Source organism: Scheffersomyces amazonensis, assembly GCF_036850825.1.
Source record: "Scheffersomyces amazonensis strain UFMG-HMD-26.3 chromosome Unknown RJT21scaffold_1, whole genome shotgun sequence".
In the NCBI taxonomy this organism is placed as follows: domain Eukaryota; kingdom Fungi; phylum Ascomycota; class Pichiomycetes; order Serinales; family Debaryomycetaceae; genus Scheffersomyces; species Scheffersomyces amazonensis.
Genome location: NW_027042741.1, coordinates 1,418,009 through 1,444,631, shown reverse-complemented (window position 1 = coordinate 1,444,631; position 26,623 = coordinate 1,418,009). Strand labels below are relative to the sequence as shown.

Sequence of the window (26,623 nt, the reverse complement as noted above, 5' to 3'; positions counted from 1 at the left end):
ATGTTACTTAATAGAATTGCACCTAAAATGTAATATTACCGTTGGGAAAAGTTACAGGTTGAGACATAATATTCTATTACAGTTTGCAGTTTACCCTACCACAGTCTTTTTACAGTTTAGCTCAGCTTAGTTAAACTATGGAGATAACGATGATTCACAGCAACTACTTAATATTAATAATAAGCATAAGTAGAAGAACTAGGCACTAAACCAAAATGGGATCCTACTTAAATGTATGGGAACCCGTACTAGTAAATAAGAGTAATCGACCAGTTCTAGCGGATGGAGAATATAATATACTAATAAGAGATAATATGGGATTATATCAGGGGAAACTGAAAATCTTGGGAAGACAGAATGGAAGAATTTATTTAACTAATAAAAGGATTATATATTTTGATAATGATACTAATGCTAATTGTATGGCACTTCCATTAAGTATAGTTAGTAATTGTGAAATAATTGAAGGATTCTTTCGTTCATCTCCTAAGTTAAAGATTCATATTCGATCTTCAAATGAGTCAAATGATTTAAGTAAATCCAATTCAGAAACCAATGGTACTTTTCCCTCCACCAATGGAATTGGTTCTAAAGTTAATATAATTAATTGGGCATGTAAAATATGCTCATATAATAATCAAATAAGTTCCAATTTTGATTTTGAAGAAAATGATGTTCCCAAATGTGTATCTTGTGGTATACGACCTAATAAACAATATCTAATGAAACTTCTTGAAGAAGCTACTCGAAAGAATTCCATTAATGATAAAGATCAAACAATTCCAGACAATAATGGTGGTGATAATAATAGTCCAACAATTGTTGATTCAACTGCCATGATAATTGAAGATTCTCTGAATCATCAACTAATTGAAAGAAGAGATGATCAATGTCCTACTTGTACTTTTATAAATCATCCTTCTATGAAATACTGTGAATTATGTGGAACTGAATTGAAAACTAGTTTACCTCCTAGTCTTCAATCTAAATTAAGTAATAATGTCTCTAATGTATCTATTATATCTAAAGATACTGATATCACCAATAATCCTTTAAGATTAAAAATAGAAACTAGTGAAGAAATCTATACCAATAATAAACCTTATATTAAATTAAGTTTTAGAAAGGGAGGATATCTAGAATTTAATCAGAAATTAATAGAAATATTAGATGAATTAAAATGGGATTCTTTAAAGAATAAAGGTGTCATTAATCAAAACTCAATCAAACAACAAACTCCAAAATTAAGAAAGGAATCTCTTAGAGGTCCCGGTATTCATGGATTAGAATTACAAGGAGAACATCAAAGAAAGACTAATGAGATTATTTTAAGTAATACATTGGATGATTTAGAACAATTAATGTTTAAATATCAAGATGTATTAAAATTATCTGACTCATTCGTAAGATTTGTTAGACCACAAGTAAACTCTTCAAAATATACCGTTTCAACTTCAGTAATTCCTCCTTTATTAATAAAAAAAAGTTCTACACTTTATCTACAAGAATTATCACGACATATAAGTGAATATCTGATTAATTTTGAATTAACTAAAGCTTCATCAATGATAACAACAGAAGAATTATTTGCCAATTATAATCGTTATTTAGTATCAACTCAGGGTTTTGGTACTGAACTCATTGAACCTAATGATTTCAATAAATCTATTGAATTATTTGAAGAACTTAATTTACCAATTAAATTAAAAAGATATGAAGCTTCAGGACTTGTGGTTATTTCTCAAAGAAGTTCAACTGATTCATATCAAAATTTTATTTTAAAATGTATTAATAGTTTCGAATATGAATTTCGATATAATAAATTAAAGAATATTGAACTTGGATTAGGTAATGATCAAATTCTTAGTAATGAATACAATTTTTTCAAGGGACTTACAATATCTCAATTGACTGATCAACTTGAATGGTCTTATAATGTTACAGTTCAAGAAGTAGAAACATGTGTAAATAATGGATCTATTGTAATAGATCAAAGTATTGCAGGTACATTTTATCATATTAATAAATTTTCTTCTAATTATGAAGATCCTATAGATGAAACTAAACTTATCGAAAAGATAAAACAGGAAATTCTTAATGAACAAAATAATATTACCAATACTTTAAAGTCTCAATATGATCAAGAAAATTCTGGTAATTTAATTAATGTTAAACCAGACTATACTTTTGGAATAGGGAGAATTACTCAACTTGTAAATCAAGATACTGGTGGTAATGGTAGTGAACTAGAAAGTTTCCGTAACACTCCTGATCCTTCATTACATTCCCAATATGAGTCATTGAATGACTTACAGGGACTCACATTTGAGTAAAGTCCCATGTATATAACACCCAGCATTCAGCAATCTGATCCCAACACCCAGCATTCAGTACCCATCATTCAGTACCCAGCATTCAGCATATAGCATTACGTATATTTATTTAATAGACATTTTTAATAACGGACCCACACCCCGACCCAATTTTTTTGCACCCTATTTTTCTACCCCCCAGCCCTCCCAGCGCACCGGTAATTTTTGACTCTTCGCCTGACCACTATCAGTGAGCACAAAATATTTAGTGGAGGTAGCGGGCCAGTACTTGTAACCGTTTAACTAGTGTACAATAAGTATATAATCAATATATAATAAGTATATATATATATATATTGGAATATAGTGAGAGTTTTGAAATGTCTATGACTAGCACTTGTTGATCTACCACCAATTTACAAAGAAAATTATGAATAGTAACGGAATTATAAATAGTTCAAATTACAAATCTTTAAGCATGAATTTACCCAGTAATCAAGCTACAAGTCAACAAATGCCCAGTAATATTCAACAACAGATTCAACTAATGAATGGAGTAAATAATATTTCCAATAGTCAAATGCCTGTAATACCTCAACCAGCTTTAATGGCCCTGAATTCAATATTAACATTAGGACCATTTAAACATCGAAAAGATTTAACTCGAGAATCAGTATTATCAACTTATCAAATTATTGGTTATATTGCTGCAGGAACTTATGGTAAAGTTTATAAAGCAAGATTGAAAAATACTAATAAAGAATCTAATCAAACTAATCCAAATGATGGAATTAATGATTTAAGAGTAAATGATGAAAATGTTAAAAGTAGAACTATAACAAGACAAGGTACACCAATTGTTCAAGTTAATACAGATTCAACTCCTTCAACTCAATTATTTGCCATTAAGAAATTTAAAAGTGATAATCATCTGCTGAATAAAGCTCATCATAATCATGATATGGGAGGTAATGAAATTATTCATTATACTGGAATATCTCAAAGTGCTATAAGAGAAATGTCATTATGTCGAGAATTAAATAATAAAAATATCATTAAATTAATTGATATAATACTAGAAAATAAATCTATTTATATAATATTTGAATTCTGTGAACATGATTTATTACAAATCATTCATTATCATTCTCATCCAGAAGTTAAAAGAATTCCTCAAGCTACTATAAAATCTTTAATTTGGCAAATTCTTAATGGTGTTACATATTTACATCAAAATTGGATATTTCATCGTGATTTAAAACCAGCTAATATTATGGTATCATCAAGTGGAGTTGTTAAAATTGGTGATTTAGGATTAGCAAGAAAATTTAATAATCCTTTACAAAGTTTATATACTGGAGATAAAGTAGTGGTAACTATTTGGTATCGAGCTCCAGAATTATTATTAGGTGCAAGACATTATACTCCAGCAATAGATTTATGGGCTGTAGGATGTATATTGGCAGAATTATTATCTTTAAGACCAATATTTAAAGGTGAAGAAGCTAAAATTGATATTAATAATAAAAAATCTGTTCCATTCCAAAAGAATCAATTTCAAAAAATTATTGAAGTATTAGGTACTCCCAATTTGAAAGCTTGGCCTCTGCTTAATAAATATCCTGATTTCCCATCATTTCAACAACAAATTACTACCAATTATAATAGTAATATAGATCAATGGTATAAATTAATTGGTGGAACTAATAAATTATGCTTAACATTATTAAAGGGATTATTAGAATATGATCCTCAAGTAAGGTTAACAGCTGATAATGCATTAGTTCATGATTATTTCTTGGAATTACCTAAAGTACAAGAGAATGCGTTTGATGGGTTGAATTTGAAATATCCAAAGAGAAGAATATATACGGATGATAATGATATTATCTCCAATCAACAACAGGTGCATCAGATGCAACAGCTGCAACAGCAACAACAAAGTCAAGTTCAACAACTGCAACAACAACAACAACAACTGCAACTGCAACAACTGCAGCAGCAGCAGCAACAACAACTGCACCAAAGTCAATCCCAGGCAGTACAGACCCTTCAACAGACACAAATCCAACCGGATATGGCCTCCTACAAGAGACAAATGGACGGAAGCGCAGGCAATGCAGCAAGAAAAAGAGCAAGATAATACGGTAGTATTAATACTATTACAATTATTTATATGGGACTTTACTGACCTCAGAATGTTTATAGATAGTATAGTACAATTGAGCTATGATATATATGAAGTATAATGATTATATTCAATTATGTAGATTATACAATTACTATACAGTTACTATACAGTTACTATACAGTTACACGTCCCGTCGCATCATCAACAAAGTGGGCATGCGCGCACGACCAGTAATTTAGCCAACTCAACACACCACCAAAGAGAGAGACTAGGAAAAAATTGCAAACGAAGGTTACAAATAAACAAGGTAATAAAATAAAATCATCAATCGCTGTGGGTTGCTGGATTTGTATTACTAGCAGACTTCACTTAAGCAATTCGAATTCTTTGAATTTATACTAAAATTGTTAAAAAATAACATTTAATAATAACATTAAATATGTCGGAAGTAAGTAGTGTGTATCGCAGGTCGAGTCGGAGATTTTGGGGGGATATATAATTAAACTAAACAATTACTAACAATATTAATAATATTTAGGTTAAAAGAACAATCAGAATAAAAACTGAACAACATATCTTAAAGGATGTACCTCTTGTAGAAAATTTCCCAATGAGGCAGTGGTCAATTGAAATATATGTCTTGGATCAATCAGGTAATGAAATTCCTGCTACAATCTTAGATAAAGTTACATATGCTTTACATCCAACTTTTGCTAATCCAATAAGAACTATAAAACAATCACCTTTCAGAGTAGAAGAACAAGGTTGGGGTGAATTCGATATACCAATTTCAATTCATATATTGGGATTAAATGGTAAAACTGGTGAAAGAAAATTTAATCATGATTTAAATTTTGCTCAAGAAGTATATACTAATGATCATGTTGTTACAATTCCTGTGGGAGCTAATAAAAATCCACAATTAAATAAATTTTTATTAGAAAGTGGTCCATTACCTTTTGATGATGCCACTAATCAAAATAAGAGAAAATTAGATTCTTCATCTAATGGCCCATCATCTACAACTGCTATTGATTCAAGTAAACTTAAAAAACTGAAAAATGGTAATGCTTTTAAGGGTAGTATTGATTTGGAAAAATTGGCTAATGGTTTAACTAAATTAAGTGAAGATGATTTAATTGTTATTGTACAAATGGTAACGGATAATAGAACAAGTGAGATGAATATAAAGAATGATGTTGATAATGCTGAATTTACAATGGATTTATATACTTTACCAGAATCTTTATTAAAGAGTTTATGGGATTATGTTAAAAAGCATACCAGTGAAGTCTAATTGATAATTGCTTGACGTTATATAAAATAATCTAAAAACGGCTCGTGTATAATTCTATCTTATGTCTTTGTTACTTACTGCTATATTACTTCTTAAACTGTATATTCTATAAATTATATTTGAATTTTGAAGTTCTTGCGCCAATCTCATCTCTTTAAGCCGAATATATCTTGATAGTAGAGTCCCATGATGCTGTAGCTAATCCAATTCCATCAGGACTAACACTAACTTGATTGATCTTATTGGAATGATCATTACCTACTGATCCAACAATCTCTTGCTTTAAAGTATCCCAGATCATACATCCAAATTCTGAATAACAAGCATAAAACAATCTTCCACTTTTACTGAAATCTATAGAGTATACACCAGGATTTTCAAAACTTGAATATATACTCAGTAAGCTGAAAGTATCTGTTGGACTACTTGTACCATTATTATTTCTGTGAAATGAAAATAATGGTTGTTTAAGTGTTTGAGTCATTTGCTGTCGTATCTGTTGCTGCCGTTGTTGAGCAAATTGATTGGCTAGCGAATAAGTATTTAGTTCACAGTCTGATCTGAAATCAAAGAGTCTTATTAATCCATCATCTGATCCAGTTAAAAACGAATTCCCGTTGGGGAATAGTTTAATAGTATTTACATCACTGTTAGAAACATAAAAGTTCTGAGAACTGGTTGGGGATCTTAAATCCCAAAGTTTAACATTCCCATCTGATGATCCAGATATAAATAGATTAGGATTATTGCTCTTCTTCTGGGGGAAAGAATCAATACATAAAACATCACCTAAATGATCAATAAACTCTCTCACTTTACTCCCTTTGGAAATATCCCATAAAGCACATGTCATATCTCCACTTGCTGTTATTATCTGCAGATTACTTATAAACTCACAATCCGATATGTAGGCAGTATGACCCTTAAATATTGATTGAACTGACTGATAGAAGGTGCCAAACATTTGATAACCTTGGATTGTAGAATCTCCATTTCCATGCTCATTAGTGTCTGATTTAATTCTGTAAACTGTACAGACATTATCTAATCCAGCTGCTGCAACTAAGTTCATGTTGGGAGAGTATCCACACGTTAATACCCATTGGTTTTCTAGAGTTATAGCCTGTTTCTTAAATCCTGTCACAGCATCCCATATAATCATATAACCATCTTGACTAGCAGATAGTATGCTTGAAGAATCTGAACTCCATACAATCTTTGCGATTTTTGTTTGATGCCCCTTTAAAGTATTATACAATTTTAGATTATTATAATTTTTAGGCAAAGATTCTATTTTGGTTGTTACATCTACCAAACTAACATCTTTAGTTCTAAGCTTTGTTTGTTCTACTTCATTATATAAAATCCTAGCTTCCTGTCTTGCCAAAGCAATTTTCTTCTGTATATCTCCACCAGATTGCGATGCAGTTGTCATGATGATATTTGTATTATTTTAGAATATTGTAATCCTGTGAAACCGTAGCTGATAAGAAATAACTGCAAAAATGTTAATAACTAAAAGAATCAATAAAGTAATTCATAAAACAATTCATGAATTCATGAGTATTACTAGAATATACAAAATCATCAATGACATGTTGAAAATACCGATGCCAGGAAATTTTGAGGTGGTATTACTTACTATCATTTAGAAAATAATATGTTTCGAAGAAGATTTTGAAACAAATCTTGCATAATTTTCCATTACATGTTACAGACACATTTCCTATTTGGGCGAGAAAACGCACCCTAAATAAAATATGTGAGGAATCGCATCTAATTTTACGAAAGTAACTTAAAAAATATCCACAAAACAATGCACGTTGCAACACAGCGCAATATCTCATTTTTTTAACCCATTTCATTTATTTCTATACATATATATATATATACAATTGTAACTATCATTGTGCTGATTGAGTTTGTGCCTCTACTTGTGGTGATTGAGTTATTGGGGTTTGAGTTTGGGAATCTTGAGATTGCGGTTGTTGTTGTTGTTGGACACTCGGCACTGGAGCTGCGGCTGTCTTCTTATTCTTATTGGCTCTCTTGTTACTTCTTGCTTTATCATCTCGTTCAAGTTCACCGGTTACTCTTTGTAAGTATGCGGGAACTGGTAATCCACTCTTAAGGAAAAACATTTTCCAGTTTCTAGCTTTGTCTTTCAATTGAACTTGTGAACGATTCTTCAATGCTTCTGATATCTTACCTCCGTTACCAAATAACTCCAAAATTGTAGCCCATTGTGGTCCCTTCAATTCCAATGCATGTCTCAAAGCCTTTTCTTCTTCTCTTGTCCATGGTCTTCTGGATTGTGATTTCGTATTTGGGTTTGGATTTATTCTAAGATGTATCTGTTGTTCGACTATTTCTGAAGGAAGAAGGGCATTCATTATATCATTAATATCTTTATTTCTAGTTTGTGAATTATTGTTAAATGCAATAGGTCCAGCATTAGGACGTGAAGTTCCTGTAGGTATTTCATCAGAGGTATTTTCTGCAGCAATGGTTCTTCCGCTAGCTAATAATTCTTGACTATGAGGAGTTGCAGCTTCAACTTCATTAGTAGCATTTCCTCTACTTTTAACTGGTCTACCTTTCTTACCCCAGATTAAGAATCCCATATTCTTAGCAACATAATCAAATAATACTTTTAAAAATGAAAACCAATCGTATTCTTCACTTAGACTTCGTTCTCCATTATATGATAATAGGATATCTTTTCTAGATCTACAACGTTCAATAAAATCCAATTCAATTGGAGAAAGAACTTTAGTGCCTCTTCTAGTCAACAATATTTCATCAAAATTGTGAGGCAAAATATCTTCCAAAATTTCTTCTCTTGATCTTTCACCAGCTTCTATAGCAGATATGTAAGCTTGGGTTTTCAAATCCAAGTATAACTCTGCTTGAGGCTTTAACAATTTACCAACTTTTTCACCTATTGCCGTATTAATACCACTTTGTAAACTCATATTGTTAGCACCCATATTAGATAAGGCATTACTTGGTTCTAAGTTATTGTTTGGACAAAACACATCCAAAAAGGATTCGTTTAAGTAGAAGAAACCAACTTCAATAGTACCCAAAGTAGCTGCTAAAAATGTAGCAAGATTAACTTTTCTTAATGTAGACTCTATACTTTGTTCTCTGTTTCTAAACATGCTGGGAGTTTTGTCTCCTTCTTTCCACATACCTGGAGCCAAATGTTCAACAGTTAAGAATGGATCTTCTTCAGAATATAATCTCTTTGTGAATTCAAAAAGCGATGTTAAATCTCTATATGTGGCACCAGCAGGAGTGTCCGGATTTGATGCTAAATCAATAATTTTCTGATATGGACCAAGAGCAACAACTCTTAATAATTGTGTAGCTAAATTGTCTAATGTTGGTAATGTATTAATCAATAATTGAATTCTTGGAGGTAAATAATCAGCAGCTACTATAGGTAATGGTAAAGCTGCCATTTGAGCATTAGCTAACATTGCCAAAGGTGGTAATTGACTTGATAAAGCCTTGTACGCTTCTAATGCACTACTTGTATTTAACAATTCTGAATTTGCTGGAACTTGAATTCCATCATGCAATACGGTATCTTCTTTATCTTGATTATTTGTCTTGTCGTTTTCTTTGTCTTTGTTAGATTCCGTTGCATTTTCCAATTCGTTTGCTATCAATGCCAAATTTTCTCTTTCATCTATTTGTTCAGTACCATTATTATTGTTTGAATTAGATGTTGTTCCTTCACTATCAGCTATAACTACTTCATTGGTAATTGGTTCGACTCGCAGTCTTTTATTAGATGATTCTTCCAGTTCATCACTTACTCTTTTTCCTGCACCAGATAAAACAGGATCTATAGGTTCATCTTTTACCTGATTAGAATTGAGTGCATCTTGTATTTGACTAGTTGATAGTATTTCTATACCATCTTCATTATTACCATGATTTTCATTTACTTCTCTATCTCCTTCGACTGTAATTTCCTCTACATTTAAATGCTGTGAAACATTTTCTTCACCTATACCATCATGACTCTCTGAGGACATTATAACTACTCAATCTAATGTTATTTCTATGTGAATCTTCTTATTCATACTCAATGTTAATCTCATCTTGTTTTGTTTATATTTTTTTAAATATTTATGGGCCTATGTGCAGGATATTTAAGTTAAACCTGATATAGATTAACTTTACAATTACTTCAAAAGACTAGACTAGAAGATCATTAGTTTGTAATTATAGAAATAAGAAATACTATAACTATTGGCTAAAGATAGGCTAAAGAAGTTAAATTACTATGGGTTTTAAGTAGGACGGACAGAACTGTGTGATCCTTTCAATTACTGTGGCCCTTGTGCTATGGAAACCAAGTAGGAAAAAGGCGATTAATGCAAAATAACCTTATTTAAAAATCGCTTCAAATAGCCTCATCTACGGCTTGATAGTGCCGTTAATGGCTTCCCGTCAAATCAACATCTAAATTCACAAAGTTGAAAGAATTAGTAGTTAGCGGCCCATTCGTCTTTGAGAATAATTATTCTATAAGCGGATTTCCCGATTAGGAAATCCGTTAGCGCAACCAAAATTAGATGATGTCGAAGCAAAACTATATATTCTGGGGATGTACCAGGTTAGTTCTGAAATTTTTATAATCGTTTCTTTTGATCAGTAACTATCATCAGTAGCAAGGATGTCAATTTCTTCTACTTATTTTCCAAATGAGCCAACAGCTCCAATTATTAAAACATCTGAATTTCCAGGTGAAAAATCCAAGGCTGACATTAAGAGCTTAAATAAAGTATTTGATTCAAGATCTGCTTATTTTGTTTCTGACTATGAAAAGTCAGTTGGTAATTATTTAGTTGATTCTGATGGTAACACTTATTTAGATGTTTATGCTCAAATTGCTTCTATTCCATTGGGTTATAATAATCCAGCATTAATTGAAGTTGCAAAATCTGATAAAATGATCAGAGCAATTGTTGATAGACCAGCTCTTGGTAATTTCCCAGGTAAAGATACTGAAGAAATTATTTCCGAAATTTTGAAAATAGCTCCAAAGGGTCAAGATAAAGTTTGGTCTGGTTTATCTGGTGCTGATGCTAATGAATTGGCCTTCAAAGCTGCTTTCTTCTGGTACCAATCTAAAAAGAGAGGATATTCTACTCCTTTTTCTAATGAAGAAAATGTTTCTGTTATGGAAGGTCAAGCTCCAGGTTCTCCTGAATTAGCTATTTTATCATTCAGACGTGCTTTCCATGGTAGATTATTTGCTTCTGGTTCTACGACTAGTTCCAAACCAATTCATAAATTAGATTTACCATCTTTCAATTGGCCAAAAGCTGATTATCCATCATATAAATACCCATTAGATCAAAATGAAGAATATAATAAGGAAGAAGACAAGAGATGCTTAGCCATTGTTGATGAATTATTTAAGACTTGGAAAGTTCCTATTGCTGGTCTTTTAGTTGAACCAATTCAATCTGAAGGTGGTGATAACCATGGTTCAGCTGAGTTCTTCCAAGGTTTAAGAGATATTACCTTGAAATACGGAGCACTTTTAATTATAGATGAAGTTCAAACTGGTGTTGGTGCTACTGGTACTTTATGGGCTCATGATCATTTTAACCTTTCTCCACTTCCAGATATTGTAACTTTCTCCAAAAAATTCCAATCTGCTGGTTACTATTTCCATGATCCAGAAATTATTCCAAACCAACCATATCGTCAATTCAATACATGGTGTGGTGATCCAGCTAGAATCATTTTAGCTGGTGCTATTGGTAAGGAAGTTCTCAAGCATGACTTACCAGCTTTAAACAAGAAAGTTGGTGCTTACTTATTCGGTAAGTTAGAGGCTTTACAAAAGAAATATCCAAAATACCTTCAACAATTAAGAGGTAAAGATAGAGGTACTTTTATTGCTTGGTCTTTAGATGATGCTGCCGCAAGAAATAAATTCTTAGCTGATATGAAGACTGTAGGTGTCAACATTGGTGGATGTGCTGAAGAATCAGTTAGATTAAGACCAACCTTAGTATTCGAAGAAAAGCATGCCGATATTTTGGTTGATGCTATCGACAAAGTCTTATCTTCTTACTGATCTTTGTAGCACTTAAAAATAATATAATTTAATATGATATGTATGTAATTTAGGGCAATAAATTTTTTTCGCAGCAATATCTAGCGTGTAAAAGAGCGCCGTTCTGTCAGCGCTTTCATTCCTCTTATCATACAAGAAAGCGCCAAGTGCAGCAAAGAGAATAGTAATGCAAGCTTTTGAAGATAAAGATTTATTTCTATACTTCTTGATTGCGGCTTATCTTATTTTGAAAGATCATGGATTGTTGGTTTTAGTGCAATTCCTGCTTCTGCATGGATTCTTCTTCTTCTGTTGGTTACCATATGTATTCTTGTGTAACAGAGTAATATTACCATTCCCCTATCATTCAGTGTTCTCTCAAAGAGCTACAGATTTTGAATATGTTATAGTTGAATTTTTGAAGTATCATTTCAAATATTTAATTGAAAACAAAGTTGGATATACATTTCTTGATGGTCAAATCTTTAGAATACTTCACAAAATGAGACTGATTAGAGAGATTGGTGATGGATTAGGTGATATATCAATTGAAGATGTTCAAGACATAGAAGGAAATCATAGAGGGTTAAAGGGTCTCTTCATGTATTCAAAGAGTAGGGTTAGCAAATTTGATTATGATGTATTAATATTATACGTGCATGGAGGTTTAGGGTTTGGTATGGGTTCAGCAGATATGTATTCAGAATATTTATCCATTTTTCTAGTCAATTTGTTAGAACAGGGATTTACTAATCCTGCATTATTGGCTCCATCCTTTCCTAGCGATCGCTTAGAGAAATATCCAATTCAAATGGCAATCCTATTGAACTCTTACCATTATTTAAATACTCTAGCTAATGCAAATTGTCATATAGTTCTTATGGGGGATTCGACAGGAGCAACATTACTTTCATCATTACTCCTTCAGATTTCCAATCCTTCTCCATATATGCTTAACTATCTTCTGAACACGTATAGTTACAATGAAACTAGAGGTGGATTTTCTGCAGAAGTAGTTAAAACATTAAAGAAACCCTCTTATTGTATAATGATTTCACCAATACCAAACATTTATGGATATCACAAGGTTATTTCTAATGAAGATGACTACCTCACAGAGGATAATTTAAAGAATTGGACAAAATTCTTTGTTGATGATGTAGATGAAAGTACAAAATACTTAAGTCCCGGGCAATGCTCGGATGTTAAAACATGGCAAACAGCTTTGCCCACTCAGGGATTATTAATTACCTATGGAACAGAAGAAATAATTAGTGAAGATATTGAACAATTTATTGGCTTGCTTACCCAAACTGGATGCAAGTTAAAAGTAGATAAGCAATTGGGTCAAGTACATAATTGGCCCATAGTCAATTTTTATGGTGAAAGATTAATAGATCATCGAGAGTATAGTTTACAATTGTTTACTGGTGTATTATCACGCATGCTACTTCATAGCACCAAAAGCTTTTTTGAAGTTGGAGCTAAACCACCACTTAATATTGTACGAATAGATGACGATTATACTTAATCGGTAAAAGTTCGTATTTTTGCAGCGATTACGGAAGCGAGAACAAAAACTTTCACGGCTGATTTGACATAATTTTTCAGTTTAGATAATAATAATATAAACTTACTTATAATATTTCCGTAGAGGCACGTCTTGTGTACAAATAGTTGAAAATTTCCAGGATCAGGTAGAAGTATCCGTTCCCGTACTTAAAAACATAAAAAGGAGGTGCAATTCTCGTAGAGAAGAGACGATCTCAGACGGAAATGAGCGGAGATATAGAGACTAATAATGAAAATCGAGCTATTCATGTTCAAATAAAAGAATTTATAAAGCGTGAGTCTAATGCCTCGTTCATAGCTGGAGGAGTTGCAGGAGCTGTATCACGAACTGTGGTATCACCATTCGAAAGAGCCAAGATTCTTTTACAAGTACAAGGTCCGGGGTCAAACCATGCATATCAAGGAATGTTCCCCACAATATTCAAAATGTATAGAGAAGAAGGTTGGAGAGGTTTATTCAGAGGAAACTTATTGAACTGTGTTAGAATATTCCCTTATAGTGCAGTGCAATTTGCTGTATTTGAAAAATGCAAAGAAATCATGTTAGGACAACGGCCTCATACAACTCATAATCTTACATCTGGAGAAAGATTAATTGGAGGTTCTATTGCAGGAGTAGTCAGTGTTGCAGTGACATATCCATTAGACTTAATCAGAGCTAGAATTACTATTCAAACTGCATCTTTGTCTAAATTAGACAAGGCAAAATTATCCAAACCACCTACAGTTGTACTGACATTTAAAGAAGTAGTGAAAAATGAAGGTGGGTTTCTTGCTCTTTACAAGGGAATAGTTCCTACTTCATTGGGAGTAGCACCATATGTAGCCATTAATTTTGCATTGTATGAAAAGTGTCGTGAATATATGGAAAATTCAGACTTTAACTTTTCCAATCCAGTTTGGAAACTTTCAGCAGGAGCATTTTCTAGTTTTGTGGGAGGAGTATTGATCTATCCTCTAGATGTATTACGTAAGAGATTTCAAGTTGCCAGTATGGCAGGAGGAGAGTTAGGATTCCAGTATAATTCAGTGACTCATGCATTAATACATATGTTTAAACATGAAGGATTCTTTGGAGCATACAAAGGGTTAACAGCCAATCTTTATAAGATTGTACCATCCATGGCTGTCAGCTGGTTATGTTACGATACATTGAAGGATATGATTCATAAGTGGTAGACTTATTACAATTTGACTACTAATAATCATACGAATTATTTATTACATTACAGATTATTTATTACAATTATTTATTATATATTTATTATCACTTCAAGTATTTGAGTAATTCTTGAATATTTCATTCATTCATATATTCCTTTAACTTCCTCATTTAGACCATTTTTACTTCTAATCATATATATATTAAATCATCTATTAAGTTTAATAGTTATAATAGTTTTAACCTATAAAATATAGTTGTAGATATTCACGTGATCTCTCATAACCATATTAACCAACCAGATCAATCATAAACTATGGTCGTGTACTTTGTCCCACCCCATAGCAGGCTGACTTTTTTCAAGTAAGCTTCTGGACTAAACAGACTACCTGATGGGTGAGGAAAAAAATCTACACCGAAAGTTTATAATGATACGATTTTTCTTAACTTGTATTGTTTTGTTGTTTTAATTTACAATTGACATAGTTCATACCAATTGAGGATCATAAACAGTAGTCAGTCTAAAATGAGAGCCAGTAGAATTTTATTAAATGCCGCTAAGAAGAAGTCTTCTTCTCCAGGAGTTCCTGTTGAAATGTACCCATTATTTGCTGCTGTTGCAGTAGCCGTTAGTTCAGCTTGTTTCTTTACTTACAGACATTTTGCATATGACAAACAATTAAGACTCTGGAAGAATCCAAACTTATCTAACTTGGATCAAGTTTTAGATGAAGCTGAAACAAAGAAATAAATATGATGAAGTCCATTATTCAATTCTCCAAATTTTATCATGACCTTTATCTAATTATCACTTCGTTTTTGCATTTTAAATATTCCTAGTTCTACTTCAAATTACAATCACAATTACAATTCAAATTCAAATTCAAATTAAATTATCTGAGAGAACTCTATTAAGTTTGTTTTCATATTATTAATCCTGTTATCAATCTTTTCAATTAAGAGATTTTTATTATTTACAAAAGAACGCCCTAAAGCTTTTTGAGTTAATCAATGTTGCATATTTATCTCTATTTATATGTTTGTTGTATACTTTTATAGTTTTAAGAATTAATGATACTTTTATATTTTGTATTTCAAATTGTCTATGTACAAGATTGTCTAATTCTATTCTTCTTTAATATTAGTAAAAAATTCAGTAACTTCTGCTATTTCATCCAATTCATTCATGGCTCGATTAAATCCCTTTGCATATTCTTCAGGGAATGGTACTTCATTATCTGCATCAGCAATTAATTTGGTTGATGCATCTTTTAATTTATATCCTCTATCCTTTAATGCATTTGTAACAGTAAAAAGTTCAGTTGGTTCAGTTAAGATTCTAAATAATCTTTCTCCATTATATTCATCTTCAGAATCTTTAAAATCTTCTACATCTTCTGCTCCTATATCAATAGCTACTTCTAATACATCATCAACAGTTTCATCTTTATTTAATGGTTCAAATATGATTTCTCCTTTCTTTTGAAATAAGTATAAACATGGACTTAATGAAGCCGTGAATTTACCCATTGCATTCTTACATAACATAACAGTACGTGCCTTATTATCAGTAGTAGCATTAATAATAATAGATACACCACCTGGCCCAACAAATTCATATTGAACATCTGCCATAGATGGTCCATCATATGAAATTTCACCTGTTCCTCTCTTTATAGCATTATCAACGATTTTTCTAGTAACATTTAACTTCTTTGCCTTTTCAATTAATGTTTCTAAAGCTGCATTTCCATCAACACCACCTTGTTTAACACATGTCACAATCCTAGATGCTATAGCAGCTGCATCTTTGGATCTTTTAGCATCATTCTTAGCTTTATCATGTCTAATATTTGCCCATTTAGAATGTCCAGCCCAAACAGTACAACTGCTATGTAAGCCTCTTACTTCTCCTATCGAGATGGGTGATCTGACTCTTACTGCTAAGTTCCTGAACATGGAGTGCTTTGAACTGGAGATCATTAAATGGAAAGTCTTGGTAGGTCATAGTAGGAATTTTTCACTACACTATGTCGCATGCTCGCTGCCAAATTGAGACAATATTTACGATTCAGCTATTTATGCTAAAGAGAGAGATAGTTATGTTATGTTATGTTATGTACAGTTTTGAAGTATGTATATATGAGGTTATACCACTATAACATTATTAGATATCATCTGGTAATGTGTCTTGCAAAAGAATAGTAAATAGTGTTATAATGTATAGCTTAAGTATTGCAACTGGTATTGCGGGCAAACGTATTTGCTATATAGTTATAGTTATAGTTATAGTTATAGTTGGAGCATATACAAATTTATAACATGTAAAACAGTGAAATAAGTAAAATAGACCATTAGTATTGACATTAGGAGTAGTGTCTCATAGTAGATATTATATCTTTAACTAACTAAATTTATGGTAATAGAGCATTGATATATTAAAGCATTTTGGGTGCTATGCCACGCACGTGACTCGAGATCCTATTAAATTGGGCACCATCCAAACGAAGATTAATGAGAGCCCAACTACCGATAACGAAGAGTTCCCAATTGTATCAGTAAGTAAACAGTAGGACGGATATGAGTAGTAGTACGGAAACAATGAGCAAGCGGTCTTTGATCGCCACAATTGCCGATGAAGATTCCGTTACTGGTTTATTATTAGCAGGGGTTGGACAAGTATCTAATGAACCAGGTAAGGAGAGTAACTTCCTTACAGTAATTCCTGAAAAGACTACGGTTGAACAAATAGAAACTGCTTTTGATACTTTTACTTCCGAAAGAGATGATATAGCCATATTGTTAATTAATCAACATTTGGCTGATTTAATAAGATATAAGGTTGATAATTATACCAATGCTTTCCCTGCCATTTTAGAAATTCCATCTAAAGATCATCCTTATGATCCATCCAAGGACTCAATTTTAAAGAAAGTCAGAAGATTATTTGGTGAGTGAATTAATTATTACTTACAAGAATCAATCATATGCACATTTTATAATCATTCATTTCTTTTATCAATATCTTATCGATTAATTATTTCACTTCCATAGATATAGGCATTAACAGTTTATATATTTTAATAAAAATAAAGATAAAATACTAAAGTACACAAGAATGCATTTTGTAGAGAAATTACAGGGTTTTCTAAATTATTTATTTCTTACCTTTCTTCTTGGACTTTTTCTTTTTAGACTTTTTGGATGATGGAGTTGATGTCGAAGCAGTTCCTTCAGGTTCGGGTGTTGCTTCTACTTCTTCTTCACCATCTTCACCTTCTACTTCGGCTTCTTCGTCTTCATCTCCTTCGTCATTATTGGTGTCAGCTTTTTCTGCAAGATCACCAGTTGGTTCTTCCAAGACAGGTTCTGCATGTATTTCTTCTTTATCGGGAACTTGTGGTGGTTCATCTTGTGTAGTAGCTGGTTCTTCAACTGCATCTGTAGTTGGCTCTTCTTTTGGTTCTTCAACCACTGCTTCAACTGGTTCTGTAACTGGTTCTGTAACTGGTTCAGGAGCTGGTTCAACTGGCTCAACCACATCCTTTTCAGGGACAGGAGGAGGGATTATCTCATCTTGAACACTAGGAACTGATTCGTCACTTACATCTTTAACCTCATCATTATCTTTCACTTTTGGTAAGTCATCAACTACAGTAGGAACTACTTCTACAGTTTCTTCAATGGCAATATCTTGGAGTGGAGTACTTGGTTCAACTCTTATTTCTGGTACATCTAAGTCTTCAGATGCTTCAACCACTGGAGTACTTACGTCTTCTTGAGTTTCACTATTATTAGTTTCTGTTGTTTGTTCTTGAGGTTCTTCTTCAGGTGGAGATACAACAGCACTATCGGACTTACCCCAATAATTCTTTGCAAATATATCGGGTAATACACAATCTTTAACATAGAAATCTCTTACTCCAACAATACGTCTTTCTCTTTCACATGCTTTCAACCATTCTGGTCTAATTATTGGAATATTCATTTCACTTGCTTTAATATATTCTGGATTTTGTTTATTTTCTTTAGTACATAAGAAATGAGTTGTTTCTACTCTAACTTTTTCATGGATTGGATTAGCTCCAATATTTGTTAAAGTATCTTCAATATCTTGAGTTGTAAATTGTTGATTTGGAGATATATCACCTAAACAAACACTAATACCTGATAAATCAGTCATTTTATGAGTTGTAACTTCTATAATATTTGAAGTAAAAGTTCCAGCTGTTGTATCTAATCTTAATTGAAATTTAAATGCTTTATCTATCGGTAAACCTGATAATTTAGTAGTTTTATTAGATAATGCTTGAGGTATAGCTCCAAGTTTTTTATCATCTTTAAATAATATTAAATTCTTTAAACTTGCTGTACCTAAATCTAAAGTATCCCATTCAAGTACACAAGAAGTTTGAGTAACATTTTTAATTTTTAATACTGGAGCTTTTGGTAATTGAGATCCATATTTAGAAAGAATTTCATCTTGAATTGATTGAAATTTTATTGATTCTTCTCTTTCAGTATCTAAATCTTGATCACATTTAATCTTTACTATACTTCCGGCTTTAACTCCATTAGGTAATAAGATCGTTGGAAATTCAATTAAATGATGATCTTTGGTTAATAATAACGCCAACGACGCGTCCAACTTACCCACGGTTAATGATACTTCTACCATTATACTGTCAATTGAACTGTATACAACTAAAACAACAAAGTACTTGTATATATGGGCTATGTACTGTACACTTGTTGATAATTCTCCATGCTCATAGTTTTTGTCTGGCGGTCCCAATTAGGTAATGGGGCTCACTGGAGTCGTGCGCATGGCATAACATACAATAACATATAACATATAACATACAACATATAACATACTATAACATACAATATATAATATAATATAATATACATATACAAATACAAATACAAATACTTATGTAGTCGTGTAATTATCAGACTGGTCACATGATCATATCGTCATATCGGTATTCCCATGGCCGTAAGATCATCATTGATTTCTTCTGGTGTAGCCTTTCTTAATAAAAGTTCTTCAGTAGAAGATTTGCCTACTTCATCAGCAATAGATGAATTAATGGCAGCAGGAAATCCATGGAATTCAACTAATCCATTTAATATACCCAATTCATTGTTTATACTATTCCGATGTTCAACTAATTCTATAAGTGTTTGTTGTTTAATTGCCTTTTTAGTTAATGGAGTACTTTCACTTCCATTAATATATTCTCCTGAAGTAGAATTATTTATGGTAGTATTTAAACTATTACCTATTCCATCTTCAGTTGGATTTGGATTTATACTAGGAATAGCAGAAAATCCATAATCAGGTACAAGTTGATCAAGAAGGTTTCTTTCTTTATTGATTTTATACCATAATGAAGTAGTTTCACTAATCATATTATTTTTAGTATCCATAAGATTCTTAAGGAAATTTTGATGAATTGAAGTTCGAGTAGCTATAGTCTCTTTATCAGTACATTTTAATTTATAAGCTAAATTAGAATTAGCCAATTTTAAACTATCTTGATAGAATCCATTAACCTTATAATATATTTTTGATAATTCTGGATGTGATCCTTCTAAACATAATTGAAGTTCATGTTCTAACACATTTAATTTATCTTGATATAACTTATCTCTAAGTTCTGCAAATGAGGCCTCAATGGAAATTAATTCTTGGATAGCTAATTTCCGTTGTTCATTCAAATGTGCATCATCAAGATCTTCTTCGGCTTCCTTTTCTTCTTGTTCTTGATCATCTTCTCCTTCTCCCTTCTCTTCATCATGTTCTTCTTCGTCTTCTTCTTCTTCTTTCTTGGAATCTCCAGCTTCGTCTTCTCCTTCTCCTTCGGCGTCGGCATCTGCATCTGCATCTGCATCGACTTCTCCATTTGCATTTTCATCTCCATCAGCTTCTTCCACTTCCACTTCCACTTCCACTTCTTCTTTTGATTCTTCTTCTTCCTTGTTGACAACCTCAGGTATACCTTCATCTGTCTTATCTTCTAATTGCTGATCCACAGCAATATCTTCACCTTCTTCTTTCTCTTCTTCTTTCTCTTCTTCTTCTTCTTCTTTTTCCTGCTTAAGATCCTTATCATCGGAAATTATATCTTCCTCTTTAATGTCTTTATGTCCATTATGTCTCTTCTTATCAGAACCCTCATTATCATCAAGACTTCTCTTTTTAGAAATGGGATCTTTGTCTGAAAGTTTGTCATGATCTGATTCGATATCAGCCGCATCGGATTCACCACCTTCGGGCCATCCTGCTATCTCTTGAGTTAATTTTGATAAAACTTGTAAATCAGAAGTTCCATTGATTTTCCCATTTATTATATTATGTTTATCTTCAACTTCATCATTATCATTATCGTCATTGTTATGAGTTTCAGAAGTCGAATTTTCATCCAAAAAGTCCATTTGATCAGTTTCGGCTTCGGAGTCATCTTCGCCCAATTCACTTAACTCTGAACTTTCATAACTATCTTTATTATGTTTGGAGTTATCCTCTGATTTCTTTGTATTGGTATTTGTATCTGTATCTTCATCATCAACTTCGCGTAGTGAAAAGTCAAAAGGTGGAGGTGAATTGACTATATCACTTAAAGGAGATTCTCTATTGGTAGTGATCGTTATATTGGCATGACTATTATTGATATCATCATCTTTGTCATCTTCGACTATTTCGTTTTCATTTGTCTTCAGTTGTTCTTCTTCACCATTATTATTATTGTTGTTGTTATTGTTGTTGTTATTCTCATTACTATGCTCCACGGGTGCTATTGCTGGTGCGGTTGTTGACTTATCGGCGATAGGTAGTGCCGATACAGAAGTCGAATCCGTTTCAGTAGCCATTCTATTAGTTAGTTATGGAGGCAGTAGATAGTAGAACAAACTTATTGATCAACTTAATTACTAAAAATCTTCTTAATACTATTATTAAATGATATAAATTGATACTGAGTTAGATGGCTTACCCTTTTTGCTCACGGGACGAGATTTATTGTAAGCCTTCTAAATGTTATATAGTTACAAAAAAAATAAAATTATAGTGGGAATGGTACACGATAGAATTGAAAAGTTATATGAAGTTGTATAGTGATACTTTGAAATAGTAACAACTTTTGGTAATGAATATATGTTGAGTTTACTTATCTATAAGTAAGGCTGGGAATGTTTCCCATTGGGCTCAATTGGAAAAATGACTTTTGTTCCCGCTATTTGTGCCGAGGGGTCTGTGTACAGGACTTTTCAATTTTTTATGGACCTCATCTCCCAAATTAGGTTAATTGCAAATTATTAACTATTATTAAATCATTTATAGATTATAATTATTGATACCGGATAATATGTCTAGTTTCAGTAGTTTGTTTGGAGCAGCCGATAAGAAGGCTGGCTATGACGAAGTAGTTAGTAATTTATTTAGCAGTTCTGCTGATGGTCCAGTGTCCAGAGATCAATTGAAAAGTTCGAGAACCGTAATTGATATTCCTCAGCAAGAGGAAGAAGAAGAGGACGAAGATGACGATGAAGAAGATGAAGACGAAAATGAAGATGAAGATGAAGACGACGATAGTGAAGAAGATAGTGAAGAAGAAGAAGACGATGACGATGAAAGCAATGATGAAGAAGTAGAAGTGCCTATCAAGAAAACAAAGAAAAAGGATGCCGATGACGACTTGGAAGATAAATATTATGCTAAATTATTAAAGGATGATGCAAAAGATGAACCACAAGAAGACAAAGAATCTGAAGATGATGACGAGGAAGAAGAAGCTAAAGATACTAAAAATGTAAAGGGTAAAAAGGCTACAGCAATTGAATTAAAGGAATCCGAAATAGAGAAAGCAGAAAGAACTGTATTTGTGGGTAATTTAACTGCAGAAGTGCTTAATTCCAAACAAATTGCTAAGAAATTAAAACAATTATTTGGTCAAGTAGGTAAAATAGAATCTGTTAGATATAGATCTATTGCATTCGAAGAAAACTTACCTAGAAAGATTGCTGTTGCTAAAAAGAATTTACATAAATCAAGAGATACATTAAATGCTTATATTGTTTTTAAGGATAAAGCAGTTTCATTAAAAGCTGTTGCCAAATTTAATGCTACTGTATTTGAAAACTTTCATCTTCGTGTTGATCATATTGCTCACCCTTCTCCAAAGGACAATAAAAGAACAATCTTTGTAGGTAATTTAGATTTTGAAGAAAAGGAAGAAACATTATGGAGATATTTTAATTCTAAATTGGATAATGATGTCGAATCCGTAAGAGTTATTCGTGATTCTAAAACTAATGTTGGTAAAGGTTTTGCCTTGGTTCAATTTAAAGATACATTATCTGTTAATAAAGCATTATTTTTAAATGATAAGCCACTCATTAATGAACAAGATACCAAAAAGAAGGCAAGAAAATTACGTATATCAAGAGCTAATTCTCATGCTAAACCATCTATATTATCACCAAATCATATTGATAATGTTAAGAAATCTTATGCATCCAATAAATCAAAATTGAATAATAATTTATCTGAACAACAAAAGGTTAAAATAGGTAGAGGTAAGTCTATTTTAGGTAAAGCAGATAAATCAGCTATTGGTAAAGTTAAAAGGCAAATTGTTGAAGGTCATAGAGCTGCTAAGGGACAACCAATAGTTGGAATTAAAGGTCTCAAGACTGGAAAGGTCAAGAAACCAAGAATCAGAGATAGATCTACCCAATTTAAGAAGGAGAGAGAACAAATTAAACAAGATTTCGTTAAGAAGGATGTTAACTCGAAACCAAGAGCCAATTACAATAAAGGTAAGTCATCAAGTAGATAGGCTATTTAGCATTATGTATTGCATAACCTTGTATAATAGATTAATTATTAGCTGATTTCGGAAGTTGATAAATTGTAGATTCTTTCTCCTCTCCGTATCAATTGATATTGGAGTTATCAATTGATTACTACGGATAGACGATGAGGACGTAATTCGGAGTAATTTTCATAATCTTTATAGATAGGCACAAAGACAAGAAGTTACCACTTACAACAGATAAAATCCCCAACTCGAACAATCTGTTGTTTACAAAACTGCATACCAAAAAAATATAATACTTCACTTAAATTAAATTCCAAATACTAACTATACGGTAGAGTTAGAGAAAATTCCGATCTTTTTATAAGAAATTTCATCGGGTGGAATCTCCTCTTTTTCCCATTTCAAATTAGAATAAAGATAGCAATCAGTTAGATAACAAACTTTTCATAGAGAACCATACGGCAATGTGCAGCCGTCTGTGCCCCACGGAAAAAATGCGTAATGCACAAAGAAACTTCGGGGTCACAAAAATAAAAATGTACGGGAATTTTGCATCAAAAAGCCGATGAGAAAGGTCCGACAATTGTGTCTTAGCTAGCCAAGTATTAATTTTGATTTGAGATGATTTGCCAGGATCCTTATCTGTCCATCTTGGAAATTTGAATCAATAATAAGAATTAGGTAAAATTTTGCTTGTAACGCGGGGTCAATTTTTAGAATAGTTAAGTTTATGTAGACCATTAATTACTGCTAGATTATCTATTATACAGCCGAATAAATATATATAATGTCGAATATAACCTCTGCATGATAGTTGAAGTTTAATGATTTTATCTTTAAGGTTCTATTCTAGCCATCTGGTTATTCAATAATTCAATAGTTATTATAATAATACATCATGGAAGCAGCTGAACCAGGAACTGTAATGTTCAGTCAAGGAACTGGTTATGGGTTAATCATTGGATTAGGTGCTGCTTTTGCCTTAATGATGCTTTTTACGTCGAAATTATTAGCCAAATATTTTGGAGAAGTTCAAGATTCTGAAATGTTAATGACTGCTAAACGTAGTATATCACTGAAAGGTCTATTGGCCTCTAGTATAGTCAGTACATGGACTGTTGGTGCAACTTTATTGCTTTCCACTACTGCTGCCTATAAGAATGGTGTTGCATCTGCATATTGGTATGGTGCTGGTGCTTGTGTTCAAATGATTATTTTCTCCTGTATGGCTCTTGAAATGAAGAGAAAGGCTCCCAACTGTCATACTTATCAAGAAATTGTTGCCGTTAGATATGCACGTCATACGCATATAATTGCTTTCCTGTATTCTACAATTCAGATGGTTACTCATACTGTGAACCTTCTTATTAATGGTCTGTCAATTTTTGCAAATATTACAGGAATGAATAGAGATGCAGCTACTACTTTGTTCCCTATTGGTGTTATAATCTATACTTTAGCTGGTGGTATCAAAGCTACTTTCTTAACAGATTGGACACATACTGTGATCATCTTTGGGATCTTACTTATGTTTATGTTCAACACCTATGCTACAAGTGATATTGTTGGTTCTCCTGATAAATTATGGGACCTCTTAACAGAAACTGCTGCCAGAAGACCTATCGTAGGTAATGCTCAAGGAAGTTTGATGACTTTAAGCTCCGTTCAAGGTGGTCTTTTTGGTTTAGTTCTTTTTGGATCTGGTTGGGCTGCTTCTGTCGATTCTCAACTTCTTCAAAAAGCTATTGCTGCTGCCCCAGAACAGGTTTGTGCTTCTTATATCTTGGGTGCACTCGCTTGGTTTACGATTCCTTTTTGCTTAGCTACAACACTTGGTTTGGCCGCTGCTGGTATTGAAAGTCACCCACTGTTCCCAACTTACCCTAATTTGATGAATTCTCAACAAATAGCTGATGGATTGGTTATGCCTTATGCTGCTTATGCATTGATGGGTAAAGGTGGTGTTGGAGCTGTTTTGGTTATGATTTTTATGGCAGTTACTGCAGCCTACTCTTCAGAAACTATTGCAGCCTCTGCTTTGGTAACCCATGATATTTATAAAAGATATATTGATCCTAATGCTAGTGGTAAGAAGCTTGTCTGGGTATCACATTCTATTGTTTGTGCATTTGGGGTTGTTACTATAGCTTTGGCAATTGCGTTAGCCCATGCTGGATTTAATGTTGCATTTATCACTACAGTTGCTGGTATTATTGTTAATGTTAATGTTGTTCCTATGGCAGCTACTATCTTTTGGAGGAGAATGAGTAGTTTCGCTTACAGTGTAGGTACGATTTTATGTACCTGTATTTCACTTTCTGTTTGGTTTGGATTCACTATGTATCAATCAGGAAAGATTACTTTAATTACATTATCTACAAATGAAGCTTTAGCTGCTGGTAATACAGTGGCCGTTGGTGCACCATTAATTATTGTACCTATTTTAGTTTGGATTAAACCAGCCAATTTCGATTGGAATACTTGGAAGGAAGATATTAAACAAGATGATAATGTTGAATATGATCATGATCATGATTTAAAGGGAGTTCTCAGTCAAGATGAAAACACACAATTTGAATTGGATAAGAATGCAAAATTACATCAAACCTTACTCAGACAAAGAAAGATTGGATTTGCAACTACATTAGTATTTGTATTATTTTTCCTTCTTCTATTCCCTATTCCATTATATGCTTCGAGATATGTATTCAGTAAGACATTTTTCAGAGGTTGGATTGTGGTTATGTTTATTTGGGGTTTCTTTGGAAGTTTTACAGTAATTGTATATCCAATTTGGGAAGCCAGACGAACTTTCAAAGCATTATTTATGATTTTCCTTGGAAAGGCCCCACAAATAAGTGATGAATTGAACTATGTTAAATCTAGAGAAGATGTCGTATCAATTGAATCAATGGGAGCAAGTGATTCAATTGAATCATCGACAAGAAAGAAGGATGAGAAACTGGTTGGAATTATTACGGAGATCAAATGATCAAATGATCAAATAGTGGTTTAGTAGTACTTATGCTCTGGTAGCGAGTACGAGATATATATTCATAAATTATTTATAAATTACAATATACGATGATTAGTGTGTTAGATCACATAGTACAATATAAATAGCTCTCTTTGACGTTGTGGTTCTTATCAGGTCTATCCTGACGCATAACATCATATAATTTCATATACCAAACTATGGCTCGGTTGCATAGTCAAAATATATGCTCACTTGC

At 32.5% G+C, this 26,623-nt stretch overlaps 14 protein-coding genes across 14 annotated transcripts; 9 read left to right on the top strand and 5 right to left on the bottom strand. All coding sequences in view use genetic code 12, as the record gives it.

Moving 5' to 3' along the window:
* Positions 1–71: 71 nt before the first annotated feature.
* On the top strand, positions 72–2,466 carry VPS36 (ESCRT-II subunit protein). Its single transcript, XM_064883287.1, has one exon. It carries the CDS (start codon positions 216–218, stop codon positions 2,331–2,333), a length of 2,118 nt encoding a protein of 705 aa, XP_064741014.1. The 5' UTR covers positions 72–215; the 3' UTR covers positions 2,334–2,466.
* A 104-nt stretch (positions 2,467–2,570) lies between these two features.
* Positions 2,571–4,628, top strand: SSN3 (cyclin-dependent serine/threonine protein kinase). Its single transcript, XM_064880656.1, has one exon. It carries the CDS (start codon positions 2,743–2,745, stop codon positions 4,453–4,455), a length of 1,713 nt encoding a protein of 570 aa, XP_064741013.1. The 5' UTR covers positions 2,571–2,742; the 3' UTR covers positions 4,456–4,628.
* A 120-nt stretch (positions 4,629–4,748) lies between these two features.
* Positions 4,749–5,872, top strand: TAF14 (TATA-binding protein-associated factor). The gene is made up of 2 exons (XM_064880655.1): positions 4,749–4,891; positions 4,982–5,872. The coding sequence occupies exons 1-2, from the start codon at positions 4,883–4,885 to the stop codon at positions 5,738–5,740; spliced, it is 768 nt and encodes a 255-aa protein (XP_064741012.1). The 5' UTR covers positions 4,749–4,882; the 3' UTR covers positions 5,741–5,872.
* On the bottom strand, positions 5,873–7,294 carry STE4 (G protein subunit beta). Its single transcript, XM_064880654.1, has one exon. The coding sequence runs from the start codon at positions 7,173–7,175 to the stop codon at positions 5,895–5,897; it is 1,281 nt and encodes a 426-aa protein (XP_064741011.1). The 5' UTR covers positions 7,176–7,294; the 3' UTR covers positions 5,873–5,894.
* A 251-nt stretch (positions 7,295–7,545) lies between these two features.
* TBF1 (Tbf1p) lies at positions 7,546–9,861 on the bottom strand. Its single transcript, XM_064880653.1, has one exon. The coding sequence runs from the start codon at positions 9,787–9,789 to the stop codon at positions 7,645–7,647; it is 2,145 nt and encodes a 714-aa protein (XP_064741010.1). The 5' UTR covers positions 9,790–9,861; the 3' UTR covers positions 7,546–7,644.
* A 519-nt stretch (positions 9,862–10,380) lies between these two features.
* On the top strand, positions 10,381–11,941 carry UGA1 (4-aminobutyrate transaminase). The gene has a single exon (XM_064880368.1). The coding sequence runs from the start codon at positions 10,434–10,436 to the stop codon at positions 11,847–11,849; it is 1,416 nt and encodes a 471-aa protein (XP_064741009.1). The 5' UTR covers positions 10,381–10,433; the 3' UTR covers positions 11,850–11,941.
* Position 11,942: 1 nt separating this feature from the next.
* RJT21DRAFT_11570 (uncharacterized protein) lies at positions 11,943–13,428 on the top strand. Its single transcript, XM_064880366.1, has one exon. It carries the CDS (start codon positions 12,016–12,018, stop codon positions 13,357–13,359), a length of 1,344 nt encoding a protein of 447 aa, XP_064741008.1. The 5' UTR covers positions 11,943–12,015; the 3' UTR covers positions 13,360–13,428.
* Positions 13,429–13,459: 31 nt separating this feature from the next.
* Positions 13,460–14,971, top strand: RJT21DRAFT_117314 (uncharacterized protein). Its single transcript, XM_064880652.1, has one exon. It carries the CDS (start codon positions 13,605–13,607, stop codon positions 14,577–14,579), a length of 975 nt encoding a protein of 324 aa, XP_064741007.1. The 5' UTR covers positions 13,460–13,604; the 3' UTR covers positions 14,580–14,971.
* A 716-nt stretch (positions 14,972–15,687) lies between these two features.
* On the bottom strand, positions 15,688–16,521 carry RJT21DRAFT_81156 (uncharacterized protein; the record flags this gene model as incomplete). The annotated part of the gene is made up of 1 exon (XM_064885279.1): positions 15,688–16,521. The coding sequence occupies one exon, from the start codon at positions 16,519–16,521 to the stop codon at positions 15,688–15,690; it is 834 nt and encodes a 277-aa protein (XP_064741006.1).
* A 621-nt stretch (positions 16,522–17,142) lies between these two features.
* On the top strand, positions 17,143–17,520 carry VMA7 (H(+)-transporting V1 sector ATPase subunit F; the record flags this gene model as incomplete). The annotated part of the gene is made up of 1 exon (XM_064882950.1): positions 17,143–17,520. One exon carries the CDS (start codon positions 17,143–17,145, stop codon positions 17,518–17,520), a length of 378 nt encoding a protein of 125 aa, XP_064741005.1.
* A 107-nt stretch (positions 17,521–17,627) lies between these two features.
* Positions 17,628–19,400, bottom strand: CHS5 (Chs5p). The gene has a single exon (XM_064880651.1). It carries the CDS (start codon positions 19,238–19,240, stop codon positions 17,720–17,722), a length of 1,521 nt encoding a protein of 506 aa, XP_064741004.1. The 5' UTR covers positions 19,241–19,400; the 3' UTR covers positions 17,628–17,719.
* Positions 19,401–19,474: 74 nt separating this feature from the next.
* Positions 19,475–21,753, bottom strand: RJT21DRAFT_117310 (Rpd3L histone deacetylase complex subunit). Its single transcript, XM_064880650.1, has one exon. It carries the CDS (start codon positions 21,439–21,441, stop codon positions 19,543–19,545), a length of 1,899 nt encoding a protein of 632 aa, XP_064741003.1. The 5' UTR covers positions 21,442–21,753; the 3' UTR covers positions 19,475–19,542.
* A 146-nt stretch (positions 21,754–21,899) lies between these two features.
* Positions 21,900–23,848, top strand: RJT21DRAFT_11546 (uncharacterized protein). Its single transcript, XM_064880346.1, has one exon. The coding sequence runs from the start codon at positions 21,936–21,938 to the stop codon at positions 23,406–23,408; it is 1,473 nt and encodes a 490-aa protein (XP_064741002.1). The 5' UTR covers positions 21,900–21,935; the 3' UTR covers positions 23,409–23,848.
* A 467-nt stretch (positions 23,849–24,315) lies between these two features.
* Positions 24,316–26,382, top strand: RJT21DRAFT_80804 (sodium:solute symporter family protein; the record flags this gene model as incomplete). The annotated part of the gene is made up of 1 exon (XM_064885266.1): positions 24,316–26,382. The coding sequence occupies one exon, from the start codon at positions 24,316–24,318 to the stop codon at positions 26,380–26,382; it is 2,067 nt and encodes a 688-aa protein (XP_064741001.1).
* Positions 26,383–26,623: the final 241 nt, after the last annotated feature.